The sequence below is a fragment of the Excalfactoria chinensis genome, chromosome 5 (genome assembly GCF_039878825.1).
Source record: "Excalfactoria chinensis isolate bCotChi1 chromosome 5, bCotChi1.hap2, whole genome shotgun sequence".
Taxonomy (NCBI): Eukaryota; Metazoa; Chordata; class Aves; order Galliformes; family Phasianidae; genus Excalfactoria; species Excalfactoria chinensis.
In genome coordinates this window covers 32,348,710-32,366,631 of record NC_092829.1, presented here as the reverse complement: position 1 = coordinate 32,366,631, position 17,922 = coordinate 32,348,710, and the positions used below count along the sequence as shown (strand labels likewise).

General features: G+C 36.3%; 1 protein-coding gene across 3 annotated transcripts in view; it reads left to right on the top strand.

Annotated features, from left to right (window-relative positions):
- STARD9 (StAR related lipid transfer domain containing 9) overlaps positions 1 to 17,922 on the top strand; it is an 89,789-nt gene that overhangs the window by 37,367 nt on the left and 34,500 nt on the right. For all 3 annotated transcript variants that reach the window (XM_072338997.1, XM_072338996.1, XM_072338998.1), the window contains exons 4-17: positions 163 to 279; positions 2,053 to 2,085; positions 2,179 to 2,240; positions 2,874 to 2,986; positions 7,295 to 7,364; positions 9,147 to 9,219; positions 10,094 to 10,161; positions 10,777 to 10,874; positions 11,066 to 11,266; positions 11,683 to 11,780; positions 12,086 to 12,163; positions 12,910 to 12,981; positions 13,632 to 13,811; positions 17,279 to 17,330. In XM_072338997.1, the coding sequence (XP_072195098.1) occupies positions 163 to 279; positions 2,053 to 2,085; positions 2,179 to 2,240; positions 2,874 to 2,986; positions 7,295 to 7,364; positions 9,147 to 9,219; positions 10,094 to 10,161; positions 10,777 to 10,874; positions 11,066 to 11,266; positions 11,683 to 11,780; positions 12,086 to 12,163; positions 12,910 to 12,981; positions 13,632 to 13,811; positions 17,279 to 17,330 (1,315 nt within the window). The remainder of the gene's footprint in view (positions 1 to 162; positions 280 to 2,052; positions 2,086 to 2,178; positions 2,241 to 2,873; positions 2,987 to 7,294; positions 7,365 to 9,146; positions 9,220 to 10,093; positions 10,162 to 10,776; positions 10,875 to 11,065; positions 11,267 to 11,682; positions 11,781 to 12,085; positions 12,164 to 12,909; positions 12,982 to 13,631; positions 13,812 to 17,278; positions 17,331 to 17,922) is intronic.

Here is a 17,922-nt window from a genome sequence, read left to right as displayed (position 1 = left end):
GCTGGACATTTAACCTTGTGTCTGATAGATCAGAAAGACAAATACTAGGAAACTCATTGTTCGCATTATATTATTAAAATTGGAACATCTACAGATAATGCAGGATGTTTTAGAGGCATATATATTATTCATGGATTGTTCTGTCTCTATTGATCGTTCCAGGTGTTCCAGGACCTTGGCACTTCTGTGCTGTCAGGTGCATTTAGAGGATACAACATCTGCCTTTTTGCATATGGACAAACAGGTTCAGGAAAAACTTACACAATGATGGGAACACCTGTGAGTTATAGCGTTTATTTTAACTTGGGGTTGAGGGTGGGATGCCTCTCAGAAATATTGCTTTACTTTTCAACTGTCATGTGTGCTGGTTGTGCAAGATGCTTATGTAAGTTGTTCGTGTATAAAATGAGAGGCAAGTCTTTACAATTAGGCAAATAACATAGCATTGGCTAAAAAGTGTCTAGATGATGTGACGTAGTTGAAATATTTCTTTTAGATGTCCCTCATCTTACCACATGTGAAACCTGTTGCCAGGCTAGGAGGCAAAAAATCTATAACCTAAATGAAATTTAAAGGAATACCTTCAGAATAGGCTTCATTCTCTACTTGGTGATATGTGAGTTGCCTATTGACAACAGTTTGGCAGTTTGTTGAATGGGACACTATTTACAATCTCCATACTAATTCAGACATCAGCAGTTGGACTTTGTCAAATCATAAATTGCTTCTCTGTTTAATCAAACTCAACACTATGAAAGCCTGAAGAGATGTTAAAATCAGAGTTAATGAGAGATAAGCTAGGTTACCTGCATTACATTATTTTGAAAAATATGCTGTTATTTTGATAAAATGCTAGCAATTCAGAATAGCCAACTCTTGAAATTATCATTTCTTTCTGAACAAAATTCCAGGTAGTTATCTTTCTAAGAGATTCTTGGCTTATAAAGCAATTTGTTTCTTCAGTGAAATCTTTCTGAGATAGTAATGTCTATTCATTGTGAAACAGTGATCATAACTGGGAAGAATGAGATGTCCGTAGTAGTATATTTACTCAAGGAATCTGTACTTTTTCTCTCCCCTCAACCCTTATCAAATGTTCCTTTTAAAAGCCTGTGCTAGGATGATGAGGCACTGGAACAGTCTCAGACACGCTGTGGATGCCCTATCCCTGGAGGCGTTTGAGGCCAGGCTGGATGAGGCTCTGGGCAGCCTGATCTTATGCCTTATTTACTGGCCAGTAACACTGCCCATCTCAGGGGGAATGGAACAAGATGATCTTTATAGTCCCTTGCAACCCAAGCAACCCTATGATTCTACTCAGTAAAGGGATTCCACCTAAACCTGAGATTCTTTCTCTGGGCATGTTAGCAGTGTAATAACTGAAGTGTGAGCAATCATGTCAAAATAACAGTTTGCTACACAAAAGCATAGCATTACTTTAGTACTGTCTAGTCTGTTTGGACAAATTTTAGACTCTGTAGTTTGGGTGATTTTAGCAGCCTATGTCCTGTTTTCTTTGGGAGATCAGATTTATAACTCTAGAACAAAGTTCTCTGATTCTGTAGCATAAAGAAATAAAATTAAAATAAGGAAAAATAAAACATGACTAACCAGTCAAACTAGCCTATGTTATCCTGCCTTTATGCTGGAGCTCCTCTGACAAAGGCATGCCCAGTCTCTTCACACTGAATAGTTCTTGTATTTAACTGAGAAATTCTCTAAATTTTTCACTGATGCTGCTTAAGTTGCTCTATAATGACTTTTGTTATCATTAGGACTTTCACTGAAGCTAAGACAGTTGACACGGTACAGCATACTAATTCCTGCAGTATTTCATGCTCAAGGTGCTTCAGTTGGAATAGTAGATCACTGCCATGTTGTTCTGAATTACAGTCCAGAGTGGTCTGTGTTGTAATCTGCCATGCAGTCATTACTTCAATGCTGTGCCATAATTCTGTCCTTTTCTTATAAGTTAACTTTTTTTTTAAATATGAATTTTGAATCAGTAATAGCAAGTATGTTGCTTAATATTTTTTTTGTTATTATTTGAAGGCATCCATCGGGCTGACACCTCGTATATGTGAGGTACTTTTTTTTTTTATTTTAATTTCACTTGCATTTCTTAAGGTGCTGGATTTTCTTGATATATTTAAAATTTACATAGACTGGTTTGTGCAGGGCCTCTTTTCAAGGAAAGATGATTACTCAGACCAGACGGCATCTTGCAGAGTTAAAGTCAGGTAAGTGAGTCACTCTTTTGAGCAATACTATGGATGTTTTCAAAAAATATATTGCTGTAGTCAAATGAATTTTGGTTTAGACTGGTTTATTATTTTTGTAGATATTTACTCCGATAATAATTGTTTGGGCCAAGAGGGAGAATGTAGAGGGTGGATGAGAAGTATTGTTGTTAGTTTTCCATATAGTTCCCATTCATTTACCAGAGTATAGGCCCCTGTATACTATCCGTTCAGTTTAGTATAGACAGCTGAAGTTGAACTGCATGAAGAATTTACTTACTGTTTGTGTAACTTAAATCTGAGTCATAATTCTCCATTCCTTACTTATTCTGAGGTCTCCTTCACTTATTGAAGCAACTCATTTGGCAGCCTGGGGATCTGAACTTACTCATTTTAAGAATGCAGATTTTATGAATTTTTAACTAAAGTAGCGGATACCTCTTGTTTCTTGGAAGTTTCCTACTGTAAGTTCTTTCTACATGTACTGTGTAAGAAAGAACGGTAACAGAGATAATGAAGTAATTAACTTTGTCATGAATGATTAGTGCAACATTCAGGTATTTACACTGTCTAAATAAATGCTTTCTGTTTTTTTGTTCCAATTGTGTGCACTGAACATTACATTTGTTGCAGTTTTCTAGAAATCTATAATGAGCGTGTCCGAGATTTGTTAAAGCAGTCAGACCACAAGAAGCCTTACACTCTCAGAGTCAGAGAACACCCTGAAACAGGACCGTATGTACAAGGTGAGCAACCGGAATTTCAAGTAAATTTCAAGTAAATGTGGATCAGGCTTTCAGGTATCTTTGCACATATTCTTGGCCTGATCCTAATTGCTTCCACTCTTCCGCAGTTACTCTGTTCAAATATTTTACTTGCTAATATGAACGTATATGTTATAATGAAGACTTTGCCTCTGTTGTCTCAATGTCCTGCACATTCTGCATAGTTCTGTTTGCCTTTCCAGGTGCAGATCATGTATGAGCCATGGTATTTTGCTTTCTTGCTTGCTTTTGTTTTGAATCCTTTGTATTTCAGTCCTTGGCATTAGTATACTTGTAAAGTGATAATAATAAGAAAGTAGATAAACTTAGCTGTTTAATGTTCCAGATTGCGCCTGGAAAAGCAATTAAAAATTCTTATTACCCAAATGAGAATGCAATATGAATATTGCCCTTCTTTACACTCAGAAGGCAGAGGATAAGTAACATAGATCCAATTATGCAAGTAACATCACGTGCTTTTTAATTCACGCTTTAATAAAGATTGCCTGACTCTGCAAGTGCTTGACTGGCTGCCTGAGAGGTATGCCTTTAATATGTAAGCAGCATATCACACAGAACTTTATTGGCTTTATCACCTCAGATCAAATACTTACGTGTTCTGCCTTTTAAATATAGAGTTCCTGTTTCTATTTCTTTTGTAAATTCATCCTTACTGGTCCAGTTTCCTCCCTCTGTTTTTCTTTATCACAGGATTACATGTCAGATTTTTATCTTCAGTTTGGAGATTAAGTTGAGATGTGACAACAGATAGGGTTCTTGTCTAAGTGAGTTGTTGATTGAATGGAATTTGAATTACACAGTTCTGATTTCCTGGCCACCTGCAGTATCAGTAACAGAGCATCTAACAACTGATGGTTGGTACTGATTCTTTCTCTCAAAGTTTGAAACAAGCACTTGGGAGTCGTTTAACTTGCATGGTCCTAAACGAAAGGAACTAACTGACACTGTGGTCATTTCAGCTGCGCTTTCCCAGCACATCAGCACCCTGTTTAAGGAGCGCTGGAAAGTAGATGAATTGATGTTCTCATTAGTATGGCGAGCTTATCATTCTTTGAAAAGCAGATTCGTAGACGTTTGGCCTTTTTTGAGTTCTTTCCAAAGTTCTCTTTCTACCTGCTTGTTATCGGAGAACTTTATTGTTGATGGAGTACAGATACTAATTATTTTCTTTTAGCAGCTGCTCTTTCACCACACGAGAAAAGGTCTTTAAACTACTTCCTTCCTTGGCAATTTCCATCCCTTTTCTCAGGACTATATCTCCAGTGATTCCTTGGCTACATATAATGGAGTTTCCTTGTTTCAAAAGTAAATGAAGTTATAGCTTCTGCCAATGGGCTGGCTTGCCTTTTGTCACTATTCTGTCTTCATCTGGAATTTTCCAGGCCAAGTCTGTCTCTTCTATTCCAGTTCTGATTTTTAATTTAGATTTATCCCTTTTGAATAAGTATTTACTACTTATTTTTAAAGCAAGACAGTTTAAAAAAAAAAAAAAAAAAAAAAAAAAAAAGTTTTTAAATATCCTGGAAGACTTTTCTATTGATTTGATTTTATACTTTTGTTGTACAAGAGAAAAAAAAAAAACTTAGTTTTTCATGTGCATGAAAAAATGAAATGATTTCTCTGTTGAAAGCATCATGGGGTGCTTTTACGTGCCTCATGAGAGCATATGAACAGAAATAATTTCAGGTGAATGAGTCATAGGGCATAAGTTCTTTATTTTTCATATGTATATTTGTATATGTATATATGTATATGTATATATATATATAGATATATATATAGATATATAGATATATATACACATACCTGCAAATACATATGTTAACAAATATATATGTGCAGTTCCCACAATTAAGAACTGTAACAGTTTGCTTTACTTCAGACAACCCTGATATCTTTTGAGGAGAGGGACTAAGACAGTCCTAGTACAGACTGCAGAAATATATTTCTTCAGTCAACAATTGTTGACCTTTGTTACAAGGGACATCTACCTGCTGCAACCTGTTGCATTTTTATCTGTAGATTCTCAGTGCAGAATAAGAATGCAAAAACATTGTATCCAGGAGCTAGATGGCTGAGATCAGAATTATAAGCAGACTTTCAATTATTTCCTATGGATCCAATGCATTAAGGACTGGCGTCTGTATTTGCATTAGACTTCTTGCAAGTTAACAGCAGTTCTAAGGCTTGCAGGTGCTCTCCAGCATTCTGCCAGGGTGTCAGTTGTGCGGCTGATATCGATATGCAGAGTACAGCTAGCACTTGTATGAAGAAAAGACTGAGAATAAAATCAGAATTTAGCCTCTCTAAGGATGCCTAGTTGCTCTGATACTTGCGTTGCTCCAGGCAATACATTTTCCATTTCGAGACCAGTCAGGAAGTCCCATCTCTGAACACTTAAGTATTTTGAATAGTTTGTAGCCCATCATTTTTCCACGTAAAGGCTGTGAGACTGTAGCCTTTAAAATGCTAAGAGTGTTTCAGTGCTTTGGATTGGAATCATTTCAAACTTCTCCCTCACAGATGGTTGCACTGTTAAGGAATTGGCCTCTCTTGAATCAGGAAATGATGCAATCTATTTTGTTACACTGAGACAGATTTCTGGGGGTGATTCTGTCTTACCCTGAGGCAGATTTCTAGATGACCAGGAGTTTTTGATCTTTCTATTGCACTTTAAAATGATCTCTTCTTCTACCAGCCATTTTGTCATTTCCTCTCAAGAGACATTTACAACTTTTAGTTTATCTTACTGAAAACAAAACTAGAACTCTTTGTTAGATTCAGTATCCCACTGCTTATAGAAATGTACTTAGGCAACAGTTTCCTCCATGCCTCCTATATATAACCTCCATTATATTGTATTTTATTCAGTACCCTGAAAAATGGTATGGGAAAACACTGACTTTTGATGATCCCATTACTAGTGTATGTACTACCCACTAATAAACTTCCTTCTCAAATGGAAAATGTGATGACTTTGGAAATTACTGTATTGGAAAGCAATATTAGAGAGCAGAAGAAAAGCTGCTTCTTTGAAAGCTGATCTATATCTTGCATGCAAGTATGAGAGGGGTTTTTCTTAGTTTTTGTTGTTGTTGTTTGTTTGTTTGTTTTCCTTTGTGTGTCATTAAGAAATTAAAATAAGTTCCTGTATTTGGCTTAGATTTTTCTATCATTTAAATCTAAGTAAGCTGTTACCAGGTAAGGATCAACTCTCTCTAATAATATCAGAGACCTCCCATTTCAGTCTTGCTCAATGTTATGTTCACTTGACTTTAAGTGTAGCAGTATATAAATTATTTGGTCTAAATAAATAACATTTCTAAGTACTTCACTGTCAATCCATGATTCTGTGGCCTGGAATAAAGCAAAACAAACCTGATTTAGTCCATTAGTGTGGAGGGAAAAATAAAGTTGTCCTGAACTGCATGATGAGGAATGTCTTGTTTAAAAAATTAGGTGATTTTCTTTAGGAGCCACTGCAGTACAAATGATAACTAATCATCACCATAAAATGCAAATGAGGCATATTAAACGGGATTTATGAGAAAAACAAGCGTGTTGAAATTAATTTTGTGCATCTGCTAGAATCTGCATATTCTATGGTACTGGCAATGCCACTACAGCATAGCAATGTGCTGCCCTCCACTGGGACTGTGTTAGTCACAATGACTGCTCTGATACAGTAGGCTCTGCAATGCAGTATTTCTTTTGTTTTCTATGTTATTTTCCCCTTAAAAATAAAATCAAAGAGGATATTGAAAGAAGGCAGTATAAAAAGACCATAATTGTGTACCCTCTAGAGATAACAGCGTGAAGGCTCCTCAGCGTTGCAGGTTCTAACCTAGTTAAATAAATGGTAAATATTCACAGTGGTTGGTTCTGAATTCTGTTAAGTCATATGAGCAGAGCCATTATTCAGAGGCAATGGACAAGATCTCCTTTAGAAGGTGTTTACCCAATTAGTAGCAATGACATAGATGAAAATTCTGTGTGAAGATGTAGTTATGCCATTTAAAAAATATCATTATTTTGCAAATACACTGGAAAAGATTCGTGCTTTGAATGTGCAGGGCATTTTTTGTACTGATAGTGCTGTGTCTGTAGTTGAGACTACTTGTATAGAACTGAGTGGCATCCCAGCAGATTATCCTTTTGCTCCTGGCATTGGGTAAATTGTTATTATGACTCCTCAGTGGGTAACAAAATGAACTGACTGGAACTCCTGAGAAAAAAATACGCATTTAACCCTTTTAAAATCTTTGACAGGATTATCTCAACATCTAGTTACAGACTACAAGCAAGTTGTAGAACTTCTAGAAGAGGGAATAGCTAAAAGGTATTTTCTAAAACAAACCAGCTCCATCTTTATTTAACGCTTCTTTCACTGTGCATTGGTTTCATTGAAGTTTGATTTGCATGTGGTGTTGGCAGTACTTTTGATGCTACATATCTACAGTAGCACAAGAACTTATGAAGGTATTGTTTAATATATTTCTTCAGAACTTACCCACAAAGTTGTCTGAATTTAAAGATGTATGCCAGGAAAATGTTTTGTTGTGAACAGGCTTTATTTCTTCTCTATTTGCTCATGATGCTTTAAACCTCATGGCTTACTTGTCAACTCAACGCACTTGTCAGCATAACTTCATGACCGACTACTGAAAAGATAGTGTATTTTTGTATTTGTTTTATATTTATCTATTATAGTTTTTATAAATACTCTTTTTATGTTCTTGAAATCATGCACATTTGCTATGAAAGAACTGTAGGAACTGGTGTTACAGGGAAGATGATGATTTGGAATTAGGCCATCACTAGGCAAGAGCTGCTGTTAAATTGATAGAAAATGGTATAATTTGAATGGATCCTCCAAACTAATGTTACCTCTTATCACATGAGGAGATGAAATGTTAGAATCTCAGTGATGCTATAGTACATCAAAAAACTAATCTACACCAGGATCTGGAGATTAGATCACCTTCTCCTGCTTCCTTAGTTTAAGCTAATTTAAAATTATGATGCACTAGACTGCTTGTAGCTTTTTGGCAGTGCCAGGTCACATGGATATGGAACTGTAGAAAGTAGGGAACAATAGGTAGTGGAGTCCTGGTTTTAGCCTCCTGTGGGACTCACAGTTGCTGCTCGCATACAGCTGCCAGTCTCGTACAGCTGCCACTTTGCTCTCTTCTGCAGCATTTTTGGGCAGTACTCTGGTAGCTGAGCTAGTAACAAACGTATGATCTTAAAGTCCTTGTCTCCAGTAATAAAATTACATCCCTGTCAATGGCAAACTCAGAACTTGACATCTGATCATCAATAATATGTCGCTTAGTATTCAAAAGTCACAGCACAAGAGTGACAAAGGGAAGTACTTGTCACCTGGCTTCAGCCCTAGGAAGAAGTATGCTTTCCTTCAATTTGTCACAACAGAACAATAACAAAGAAAGGAGGATTTCCAAAAGTTTGTTACGGAGACCCTCTGAGTCTGGCACCCACTAGCCAGAATCCATGGGTCAGAAGGCTGGAGATGGGGGACCGACCTGCCTGTGTGAGAAGGGCAAGGAAGTGCTACTTGATTGAATTAACAGCATTCATTTGATATTGATAGGCTGGCTAATCTCACTGCCCTTCTCTAATGGCATGAAACTTACTTGCAATAGCCTTGTAACAGTAGGAATCCATGAAAGTGATGTAGGAATCTTTTTGGACCCTTTGTGAAGGGCCAAGAAATAAGAATAGGAACAATATTATGAGAAAGATATTGGACTGGTACTTTCAGTGCTGTCTGGGATGAGCCGTATGATGCTATCACTGACTGTACTCTTTTGCTGTGTCTTACCCTTGTTCAGACTTTTAAACCTGTGCTGTAGGACTGTTTTGAGATATTTCTTCAGAGTTCTGTTGTGGGCAAAACCACCCTTAGCTTCATGGTTGGTTTATATCCAGCTATGTCTTCTGCCAAACTTTGTGTGAGCAGACTGAAGAATGCAACTTGCCACATTCACAAACTTTAATGTTCCTCCTTCTGCGTCATTTTTTTCTGTATTTGTTTGTACTTTCTCTGAATACAGGGAATTAAGTCTTTTGTTATTGAATGGTCTCTTTTTTTTTTTTCTAGAATTACAGCAGCAACACATATTCACAATGCCAGCAGCAGGTCCCATGCAATCTTCACCATCCACTACACTCAGGTTAGCTATAAATAATCCAACTTCCTTTTCACTCTCAAAAAGCATTGTTTGATGTATTGTGCATTGTTTAGTTGTCACTGTTTGTGATATTTTTAATGATCTAGGTGGAAACTGTTACTTATTTCCTTTGGATCACACAGCAGATGTGTTACACTTCCTATACCACCTGATGGTTTACTGAAGTATTCTTGTTCTTCTATACAAGTTTGTAGTTGGCAGTGATGCTGTAAACTTGCTGCAATTAAAAAACAAAACAAAACAGTTTAAAGCTTTAACCAGCCTTTTGAAATGCAATATTCCCTGTAAGATGCTGTAAAAAATTGTTTTCTGATGTCACGCTCTTTTCAGATCCTTAATTGAAGTATATCATTTGTTTACCAGCAAAATTTTCTATCTGTCTGGCATTTCAGATGTGCTCATCTCTTTAGCACTTGGCATCTATTCCTCCTAAAGACAATGCACTCTTTCTCTGGAGGAATTATATCCTTTCCTGGCAGGGAAGTCTTTCAGTGATCCAATAGACCTTTTCTATATCACATGTCTAACATCCTGTAATCACGGAACATTTGGGGATATTTTTCATTAGTTTCACAAAAGACCTTTGGAATACATTGGTGGAAAGTAACTGTGCAGAATCTACAAGAAATGCTTTCACAGTTGCTAGGCAGTAAAGGGTTGTTTTGTTTTTTTTTGAGAGAGGAAATCCACATACAAGGGCAGTTTCTCTATCAGCTGAGAAAGATGTTGAGTTAATGGTTTGAACATAGTGAGTGAGTCAAGGTCACAAAGAACAACAGCCAGAGTCAGAAGTGTGAATTAATTTCAGACAAGAGAAGGCACCTATTTTATTGATCCTTTTATTTATCCTTTTCAGGCTATATTGGAGAACAATCTACCCTCTGAAATTGCAAGCAAGATCAACTTAGTGGACCTTGCAGGCAGGTAATAATACAGCAACTGGCAAAAAGATAATTTTATCTCAAGAGAGTGGTAGTACTGCCTTAATATTTAAGCTTCAGTAAAGTGACAGTAAGTCCAAGTCTCTGTACAGTAACAAGGAGCTAATAATCTCTGTCATCTATTTTTCTGGTCTGGACACTGGACTTCATTGGGAAGAAACTGCCTGACCAATACTTTGCTGTTGCAGACACTTAATGTTGAGTTCTGTTCAGACTTTTATCCTTATTGAGAGTATTTTTCAGCATCTGTTAGTGGAATTAGAAATCTGAGCTTGCAAAGAGAGGAGAGGGGGGGAAAAAAGGAATATGTTCTTAATCGCTTCCTAGCATGGGACAAATGTCATTTCTTACTGTCTGGTTAGATCTTTAGCAGCAACTTATGCTGCTGATTGTGTGGACTTTCTGAACCAGAGAGTGATATTTCATGGAAAGTGATCAAAGCTTGTGTTTTGTTTTGTTTTGTTTTGTTTTGTTTGCATGCTTTTCTATTTCTGTTTTCTTGTAAGGAAAATGTATGATGCTTTCCTATGGATAGTATGTTAATAATTAAACACATTTATTTGGTTTGCATCGTCTATACCACGCTTTTGTGTTTCAGTGAAAGAGCTGACCCCAGCTACTGCAAAGATCGAATTACAGAAGGTGCCAATATTAACAAGTCATTGGTTACACTTGGAATTGTCATCTCCACTTTAGGTAAGCTCAGCGATTCCTTATATTCTGTGGTAGTGATAAAAGTATAGGACACATCCACAACGTGTTACATCATTACAATCAAGTCTGAACAGAACAGCTGTGGGGCTTCCTAAACTGTAATATTTAAGAAAACTATGCAGTCATGACAGAAGATCAGCCATTTCCTGAGCACTTCTGCATTTCTCCTTCAGCACAAAATTCACAGATATTCAGCAGCTGCCAGAGCATAAACACCCTAACGAGCGAAGGGGAGAGCAGCCACATGGACAGCCCCTCCACAGGCAGTGTCAGTGGGAGCAGACGACCAGCATACATTCCATATCGTGACTCCATCCTCACCTGGCTCCTGAAGGACAGCCTGGGGGGCAACTCCAAGACCATTATGATTGCCAGTGAGTTTGATTTCTGTTAATTGTTATGATTCTGCACTACATTACCCCCCTAAAATACAACTCTGATGAGGTTAATCAGCTGTATCACTTAGAATCTGACCTTGTGAAGATTTTCATAAACACTTCATGGGATACATAAAGAAATAAATAGGTGTATTTCTATTTCAGTTGTGCATGAAGTAAAGAATGAGAGTGTCTTAAATGTCACGGCTTTGATTAAACACTCATTTGTAAGTACAGTCTTGTGAAATCATTCTCTATGAGCCTGATGAATCCTTAAGGGTTTTATTGGATTTTTTTCTAAAGAAGCAGAATTAAAAAGCAAAAACAACAAAAAATAATCTTCTTGAAAAAGCATTTGGTTAAACTGAGTACATCTTTTAAATAAAAACCACTGTTTGCTTTCTACTCGTTAGCTATTTCTCCTGCAAGCTCCAGCTACAATGAAACCATGAGTACCTTAAGATATGCCTCAAATGCCAAAAATATAATTAACAAGCCCAGAGTGAATGAGGTGAGGCCTTGAGTTCTGCTTTTCATTCTTGTTCAGTTTGATTGTGTAAATTCTTTAAGTTTTCTTCAGAATATCTACTCTCAGAATAAAATTTATACCTCTTTTTCTCATGCTGATTGAGGCTAAATAGCTGACTGGTTATTACAGAAATCATTTATTTCATTCCCTGCAGCTTAAATAATTTAGAATATCACACCTACTGTATGTTCTTCATATCTGTCCCTTGAATTTCCATCTTTATTCTCTTTGAATGACTATGACAATGCATGTTTACTCTGTCTTTTATCCTTGTTTCAATGTTTCAGGATGCAAATGTAAAACTGATTAGAGAACTGCGAGAAGAAATTGATAGATTGAAAACTTTGCTGATGAGCTTTGAACTGGTACGTAGGAATGAATCCCAGTTGTAGCTTTAATGGTGCTTTCAATACCTTAGTTTCATCTAATCTCCATCATTTCATGATAATTACAAGACTAACTGCATTTTTGCCATTTCTCCCTTTCCTGGTATAATATTGATAATCCTGAAGTATAAGCAGATGCATGATGATTTGACAGGATTTTCTTGTTGCCTTTCATGCAGTTGGCTGGCTTTGTCGTCCAGAAATATCTTGAAATTGAAGCCATTTTGTTTGTAGGGAATACAGAAGCATGAAGACAATGCAAAGTATTAATTACTGATGTGACTTCCTTGCAAGATTAATTACAGTCCTCTTTCCCAGAAATGTGAACTAGCTCACCAGCAATTTGGAGGCTTCAGTCTGCCTGTGCACTCTGTCTCCTGAAAGAGGGTGTGAGCCTCTAAGCCATAACAGTGCATCTGGCATCCTTTGTGTTTTTGTCTTTGGAATAATAGTAGCATCTTGGCTTCCCATGTGATAGGGTGCCTATTTTCTTGGAAGACACTGGAACCACAAGAGTTATGTACATAGAAATCCCTCTGTTAATGCTCTTTCACCTGTGCCTCCCCCAGAACTTGCATGCAATATTTACAGAGCAGTAGGCATCATTGAATGTCTGTATATTTTGTCCTTTTCCCTGAATTCACCTTGAAATCTTGAAAGAACATGCTTGCCAGTGCTGAATAAGGAAACCAACCCTTAGATCTCTGTGACTGTTGTTTGAACAGAGGAATTCCAGTCCTTGGAGCGATGACAGAGATGGAAATCTGACTGAGCTGGTTCTTCAGAATGAGATGAAGGTGCGTATGAATCACCTCTAACCTTCTCCCATTCCAGAGGGCTGGGAGGGATAGCATTGCCATTCTTTGGGGCAATGATGAAAATGTTTTTGCATTAATCCTTTCTTGTTTGCTCTGAAAATGCAGGAAACAGTCATCCCTAATGTGTATGTTGCATGTTTTCTACCCATTTGTGTTGAAAGCCTCTTGTGTCCTTAATGGGATGATACCATCCACTGCATATTACTAGGTCTGCACTGTCTATTACTTATTTGAAATTCGTCTCAGTGTATCACAATAATTCATTATACAAATCTTTTGTCTTCCAGTATTAAGATTAAACTCCTCCAATTTAATTAAAGAAAATTGTTGTGCAGTCACTGAATTTCTACAGAGATTTGTTCACCAGAGAGTCATGGAGAGATTTTGGAGTCTCTAGTAAGATTTACTCAGGCTTGTCAGGACAGGCAAATTAAGTAGCTATCATGATCATATATCCTTCTGGTATTTTGGGAATGAGTTTTCAATGGATTAAGCTACTTCAGTAGGTGGCAGTAGTTCCTACCCAGATTTTGTTGCTGCAGAAATGTTCTTTAATTAGAACATTTACAAATGAGAAAAGTTCAACTGCTTAGTAAATGAAATTATTTCCTCTCCTGTTCTCCTCAAAGATTGAGCAACTGACCAAAGACTGGACAAGTAAGTGGATGGACAGGAAGGCAATCATGGAAGAATACAGTGTGGACATCAACAAAGAAAAAGCGGGAGTAACAATAGATTCCAATTTACCTCACCTAATGGCAATGGATGATGATATCCTCAGCACAGGAGTGGTGCTGTATCATCTCAGGGTGAGAAATTGTCCCTTGTTTTGTTTTCCCTTTGGATTTAATAACATGTTTTATTTGCAAAATGGAGTGTGGTTAAGGTGGCATTACAACAAAAGTTAGCAAAAAATGGCTGCTACAATCCACAAAAAGAGCAAATACTCAGATAAAAGGAAAACAGCAGCAGAAAAGAACATACGAAAATGGAAGTGAAGGGGAATTCATATACAGAATAGTAACTTCACCTTTTATGAATGCATGCACAAATGATAATGCGCATGCAATAATATGTGGTATGTGAAGTAAAGTATCCAAATTAGGGTTTAGTAGTTAGCCTGCAAAACAAGATGATAGGCGTGCATCTCTGTAAAGGTAAATGATGGTGTCTAAAGAATGCCAGAATTACTGGTCCAGATTTTAGTAGCTTGTATACTCAAGACAGGAATATTAGTGTAACTGTAGCTTGAGTAAAAAAGTAAACTTTGACAGTATCAATTTAGTAGTGTCTGCTGTTTATAGCCATTGCTGCTTACGTGTAATAGATTCCACGTCTGCAGCTTGAATGCAAATTAATCACAATTCTGTTTGACTGGTTATTTTCCAGAGTCAGGTGGAAATCCTGTCTTCATAGAATCTGCTTTTCTGTGTAGCTACTCTTTTAAGAGATCATTATTTTTACTAACCAATAATCTTTCTTAACATCACATAGATATTCCTCTAGACTGTGGCACAAGATGTGAGTAACTTGCTCAAATAGTTTCAAAGTTGTTTTTTTAAGCCGGGGCTAAGTGGTAAGCTGGGCTTTAATTTTTTGAAGATGTTTAAATGAACAGAAGAAAACATTGATGCTGATTAAGATAAGAAAAAAAAAAAGAAAAAAAGATGGATAAGCACATATTGAGAGGCACACTTGTTAGCAAAAGAATGCATTAGATGTTGTTGTCATGTGAAGTTGATCTTGTTGTGTTTCTGTCTGGTAATAAAAATAACTGAAGCCAAAGCTAGGTTCTGTGCTATTTGATATAGTGTGTAGACACCGTATTTATTTCCTCTTTAAAAAACAGCAACAAATGTTTGAAACGGAAATCATTCTACTCTTTATTATGTTGAAAAACAAACATTATTATTGATTTTTCTCATGCCAGCACAAAGAAATTGTACCAGATAATAACTAAGGAACAAGTAATAACATCTAGTGCTGATCAACATGCTTAAAACTTTACTACTCCATCATTAACGTAAAATGTTTATTCAAAGTAACTGCTATCACTTAAAAGTTTTTTCATTGTGTGCAGTTTGGAAACATTAGGTATTTTCACATAGTAATTTTAACAACATCTGAAGTAATTTAACAGTATCAATTTTGATAGATAAGCCTAGTTTGAAGGGTCATCTTCTGAGGTCATTAGGCAGAGCCTCTGTCAGACTAACATCTTTGTTCCCTCTTTCTTTGCTTCTAGATGCTGCCTTTTCTTTTCTTTGTGCTTTGCATCTTTTAGACTCTGGTGTCTATTACCTTCATCTGAACAGCAAGAAGGTAAAACCCTAGTGGTTGCCTTATATATAAGGACTTCAATGTATTGCAGAACTTTAATTTGTGCTTGAGAGAAATATCATGGCATCAGTCTTCAGATCATGAGTAACAGACATTGTGTTTCTCTTCTATTTTCTTGTCATTCTATAGTGTTAATTGCACTAATCCACCATACTGTGCTTAATGAACCTTTCTTTCTTAGGTTCCATTCCTTTTTCTTGCTTTCATTAACAGAAATACCTATTTTTTTTCTGATAAATTATCTTAAAAATATGGGAGTTTTTACAGCATGTAATTGCTGTGAATTCCACAAGCCAATACAGCTGTAGTATATTTTTCTGAATTAAATTGTTTTACAAGAAAGTTATTTCAGAATACTGTAAAAAAGTTTCATCTAGTAGGATAATAACTATCTCCTTGCTTGGTCAATGAGATAATTAAAGAAGCGGTGATTTGGGAGTTAATTTACTCTCTCTACATAAGTCATGTGGTGCTAGTTCACTTGGTTTTGTGAGGTAAGTCAAAAACCAAATGGATTATAAGGTTTTCCACAGGTGTCTATTTGGTGGTTGAGTCCACTGAATGTTAAGCTGACATTTCCTCCAAAGCAGGGAAACTGGTCATAATCTAAGCTGTCAGCCTTTACAGCAAGGGCAAAGATCTCAGCATGGTTTGTAGCAGAGGGATTTGTTTGTTCAGTTCCTCCACTTCCCCGCTGTTCAGAGATCCAAGCTATGTGAGAAACTAAGAGGTATTTGTGCTCTTGATCTCTAATACAAGAAATAACTACAATTTATATGTAATTACCCATAACTGTATCATCTTACAGTAATGTGCAACCTCCCTTTTCCAGTTTTGAGACTCCCAGTTATTACTTCTCATTTTAGCTTTAAATCTAGGCTATAATATGCTTGGAGCAGAAACCACACTCAATTTGTTCTCATGAGAATACGGAAATCAAGTACCTTAATGACCATGATTAATTTAAAAATGACTTATAGAGTTGTTTTAGAATGTGTAGAATAGCCAGTTTATAATCATCACTTACAGTGTCTCTTCAGCTCTGGGAAGTGGTTTTGCTTTGTTTTACTAAGAAAACGGACAGGAATCAGTAATGGAATATACTAGGCGGGTGTTAAATTTGTTGCCTTTACTAGTAGTTTGTTCTCATTGTAACAATTAAATGACATGACTTTATTGGTGTTTGAACTTGAAACTTAAAAATGCTGTCTGTCTTACATCACTGGCTGATAGTATGGTTTTGATTTGCTGGTTCTTGAGACTTTTGTTCCTGGGCAGCTCTTTCCTATGAAGTTATTTCATGTTCAAGTTTGGGAACATATCTGCATACGTTTATCAATAAGAATTTATGTTTTGGAAGAAGTTCACCAGCAGTGGTTACTTTGAAGAATCATATAGTCTCTGACATATATTTCCTTTATAAAACTGAAATTCAGTTACTTTTATATTTTGATGTTGGTTGTTCTTTTTAATTGAGAAATATAAAAAGACCTGGTTAACTGAATAATCATATTGTAAATTCCTTCTTCATATGTGGGTATTTAATTGCAGTAAAACAATGTCATTTCTGTGGAAATAAAAAAAAAAAAACACAACAAAACAAGCAAAAAACCGAAACAACCAACCCAAAACTCACTATAAAAGTTCAAAGCATCAGAACTTGTGTTCGTGTTCAAAATATTTGTCTTCAGCATGTTCCAAAATCACGTACTGAGGGTTACTCCATCTACTGAAGTCATAATAGAGGCTGACATAGCTGCAGGATAAGAAGTAGTTGCATCTCTATAGCAGACAAAGCATTATGTACAGTTTACTCCAGAACTGAGAGGTTATTTTTTTCCCAAATATCTGCTAAGATTCTGTGCCAGAGCTTTTTAATCCTTGTATAGAATTCATCCTTGCTATCTGACTTATTAGATTGTTTTTTTTATTTTAGGAAGGAACAACCAAAATTGGAAGGAGTGATTCAGACCAAGATCAAGACATTGGTAAGAGAATCCTATTACAGATTATTTTATCATATATTCAGGTTGAAACAAAAGGCTTACGTTTGTCCTTGTGATAGCCAGCTTATGTTTCCAGTTATCAGTTCTCCTTGTAGAAGGAGATAAGCAGTAAAGAATAATTATGTAAGTTGGCTTAAATCTTTCAGGCCTTTGTTTGTTTGTTACTGTCTAAGAAATCAGTCAATGGAATTGACTGAGGTCTCTTTAACAATATCTTCATGCATGTTAAAGTCTGGTAGAGGTTACAAATATCTCTGTCCAACATCTAAATCTTGGTATGTCCTCTCTTAAACTGGCAGCATGGGTGATCATGGTCCTCTGCCTTAGGAGAGCTGAAAAGCGTTTTGAATGTGTTTTAGATAGAAAATGTAAATTACTCAGAATATTTTTTTTTGTTTCAGTTGTTCCTTAGTTTTAGCAGTCAGAATCTCAATCCTTATCATTATTGCCTTGAAACTTCATACCAAAATAGGACACTTTCTGGATTTCAACTTTGTTTCAAAATTTTATTCTAATGGATTAGTAAGATCATAACCAGTAAATGCTCTAATAACATTAAGAAGAATTTGCACAC